Source organism: Octopus bimaculoides, chromosome 11, assembly GCF_001194135.2.
Source record: "Octopus bimaculoides isolate UCB-OBI-ISO-001 chromosome 11, ASM119413v2, whole genome shotgun sequence".
In the NCBI taxonomy this organism is placed as follows: Eukaryota; Metazoa; Mollusca; class Cephalopoda; order Octopoda; family Octopodidae; genus Octopus; species Octopus bimaculoides.
Genome location: NC_068991.1, coordinates 28,127,212 through 28,130,622, shown reverse-complemented (window position 1 = coordinate 28,130,622; position 3,411 = coordinate 28,127,212). Strand labels below are relative to the sequence as shown.

Here is a 3,411-nt window from a genome sequence, read left to right as displayed (position 1 = left end):
TACTACACTCTCTGAGTGGTTGGCGTTAGGAAGGGCATCCAGCTGTAGAAACTCTGCCAAATTTAGATTGGAGCCTGGTGTTGCCATCCGGTGTCACCAGTCCTCAGTCAAATCGTCCAACCCATGCTAGCATGGAAAGCGGACGTTAAACGATGATAATGATGATGATGATAGCATGTTTGATATGGGTCTAATCTAAAGTCAGTTTAAAAGGCTCCAGCAGGGGACGGTGGCGAACCCTGCTCTACTCTTCCACCACAACTTTCTCTCACACTTACTTCGTGTTTCTGTTGTGCCTGTAATTCAAAGGGTCAGCCTTGTCACACTGTATCACACTGAATATCCCCGAGAACTATGTTAAGGGTACACGTGTCTGTGGAGAGCTCAGCCACTTGCACGTTAATTTCACGAGCAGGCTGTTCTGTTGATCGGATCAACTGGAACCCTCGACGTCGTAAGCGACGGAGTGCCAACAACAACAATTTTTACTAGAAGTATAGAAAACTCTCAACATGAGCATGTAAAAAATGCAACAGGACTTTTCTTTGCAACCTAATATGTTATAAGGTGTGTATGTGTGAGTGCATGTGTGTGTGTGTGAGTACATGTGTGTGTGTGTGTGTATATGTGTGTGTGCACACGCATGTACGTATATATTTAGTTCAAATTTACAGGAAACAAAAGACAAAGACAGGTGAGAGTACAACAAGCAGGTGTATTAGGTTAATAATGCTTGGGAAGAATGGAAAAGTCTTTGATATTTCAAGCCTAAACTTTTTGACAAAGAATCAAGAGGGAAAAAACGGAGAAAGAATGAAAAAAAAGGAGAGAGAAAAAATGTTTAGGGATTAATGGTTCAACATGATAAAATATATATATAATGCATTACTTACTCTAGACCATAATGGCAGACGTAGAAATTCATGTTTGAACATTTTGCAAAGCCACAGCCGATTCTTATAGTCTTAGCTTGTACCATCTTAAAAAATACAAACACAATAAAGACATATCAGTAATGGTTATTACACCTATAACTAGTGGAGGTTATTACATTAACTCCACACAGCTGTAATTAGTGGGGGTGATTAAATTAATTATCCTCTTGATGTAAAAAGAAAAAAAATCAAATGTTCTTTAGGTTTTAGCATGCTTTATGGTTATGGAACTTTCTTCAGTGCATTCTCTATTAAACTATAATCCTCTTTCATATTTTATATTTACCACTGAAAAACAAAATATTGTTGAAACCCGTATGGTACTTTAATAAATTCTTTCAAAAAATGTACAATTTGTTTTAAGACCCAGGTGCATTTTCAACTCCCAAACCAATTCTTTTATATTTCTATAACTGTGGAATTAAGCTTCTTTTTCATTTATGTACGTATGTACACATACATGCACACATGTGCACACATGTGCACACACACGTGCATGCATGTATGTATGTATGCATGCATGCATGTATATATGTGTTTATGTATACCTTTTAAGTCCTCTGCTTGCAATAATATTAGTAATAAATACTCTGCTGCTGTACCAGACAGCAACTCTCATGGCTTCTGATTTTAACTGATTGGAAGTGTTATCAAGTCTTGGTTTAAAAAATGGGCTACAGCAAATATTCTGCTTAACATTACACATTTGCTTATTCTTTGCTTAACCATAACCGTTTGAGCATGTCCCTTAGTAGGTGAGAATATGTGCATCTCCGATCACAAGCAGGAGCAGTGGGTGATGGGGGGGGGTGCATCATAGCCATGTGTTGAGAGGAATTCTTTGTGGTTTGAATAATTCAGCTCTGGAAACATTGGTGTTTGGTTCATCTTTAAACAAACCTTATTCAGGAAACCTTTCAGCAGGATGGGCTACTTCGCCATGTGCTGTTTATCTTGATATGAGTCCCCCATGGTGCACACATATTGTTGTGATGCATGTGCCTGGTGTACCCTTATGAGACAGGTAGTAGTGATGGGTATATTGGGCTTCGGATATTTGTACACCAGTGTTACTTTGATGGCATGCACTGCTCTCTCACTCAAATAATAATAATAATGATAATATTAATAAGAGCATCACAGCAAACCACAGCACATATCCAAGGCACGCAGTGCTGCGCTCAGTAGTGAAGTGAAAGCAAGTTATAAAAATAAAACCACTGAATAATAATAATAATAATAATAATGATAATAATAATAATAATAATGATAATAATAATAATAATAATGATTCAGTGTGACCATTAGATGAAACATCTGAAACCTGATGTTCTGATGAACAAAAATGAAAGAACTTGCATGATAATCAACATAGCATGTCCCAGTGACAACAGAATCAAAGAGAAAGAAGAAAAACTGAACATCTATGGTGATTTGAAGTGGGAAATATGCCGGTTGTGGGCAATGAAAAGAGTGGATGTGATACCAGAAGTAATTGGTAGGCTTGGAAGTATCAGCCCTCAACTACCAACATGGCTGAAAATGATCAGTGCAGTTGTGAAGGTAGAACACCTACAAAAATCACCATTGCTTGGAACTGCAAGAGTTCTCTGCAGGGTGAAGCATGATCAGTAAACAAGTGTCACCTTAGTCTGCTGGATGTAGACAGCAGACACTTTCCATCATATCCAACAAAATAAGGTGTGAGTTTCCATCAAATAATTCTTTTATTCTTTTATTTGTTTCAGTCATGTGACTGTGGCCATGCTGGAGTACCACCATTTTTAGTCAGACAAATCGACCCTGGGACTTAATTTTTTAAGCCTGGTACTTATTCTGTCAATCTCTTTGACTGAACTACTAGGTTATGGGGATATAAACACACCAACACTGGTTGTCAAGTGGTGATGATTGACAAACACAGATGCAAACACACACACACACACACACACACACGCACACACACACACATATATATACAATGAATTTCTTTCAGTTTCCGTCTACCAAATCCACTCAGAAGGCTTTGGTTGACCTTAGGTTATAGCAGAAGACTCTTGCCCAAGGTGTGACACCGTGGGACTGAACCCAGAACTATGTGGTTGAGAAACAAGCTTCTTATCACACAACCAATGATGATGATGATGATGATGATAACAATAGCTATTGAATTACAGAGACTATGGAAAGTGCAGGTAAAATGTATCCCAGTAGTTATAGGTGCATTGGGAACTATCCCTAAAGATCTGAACAAATGGATAGAGAAAATAGGCATAAAACCCAGTTTAGTACAGCTCCAGAAAACAGTGTTAATAGGGGCAACTAGGATACTTAAGAGGGTTCTTGGCATCTAAGGTTACTTGCTGTAACCTAATAGGAGGTTTCTTGGTATATAAGGCAACTTGTAGCCTGATGTTAGGATTCTTTGCTTTTCCAAATAATAGTTATTATTATTATTATTATTATTATTATTATT

The 3,411-nt window shown here is 37.7% G+C and overlaps 1 protein-coding gene across 1 annotated transcript in view; it reads right to left on the bottom strand.

Annotated features, from left to right (window-relative positions):
* Positions 1 to 3,411, bottom strand: part of LOC106883929 (uncharacterized) — a 136,339-nt gene that overhangs the window by 35,056 nt on the left and 97,872 nt on the right. Inside the window, exon 14 of the mRNA XM_052971708.1 lies at positions 894 to 979. Within this exon, the coding sequence (XP_052827668.1) occupies positions 894 to 979 (86 nt within the window). The remainder of the gene's footprint in view (positions 1 to 893; positions 980 to 3,411) is intronic.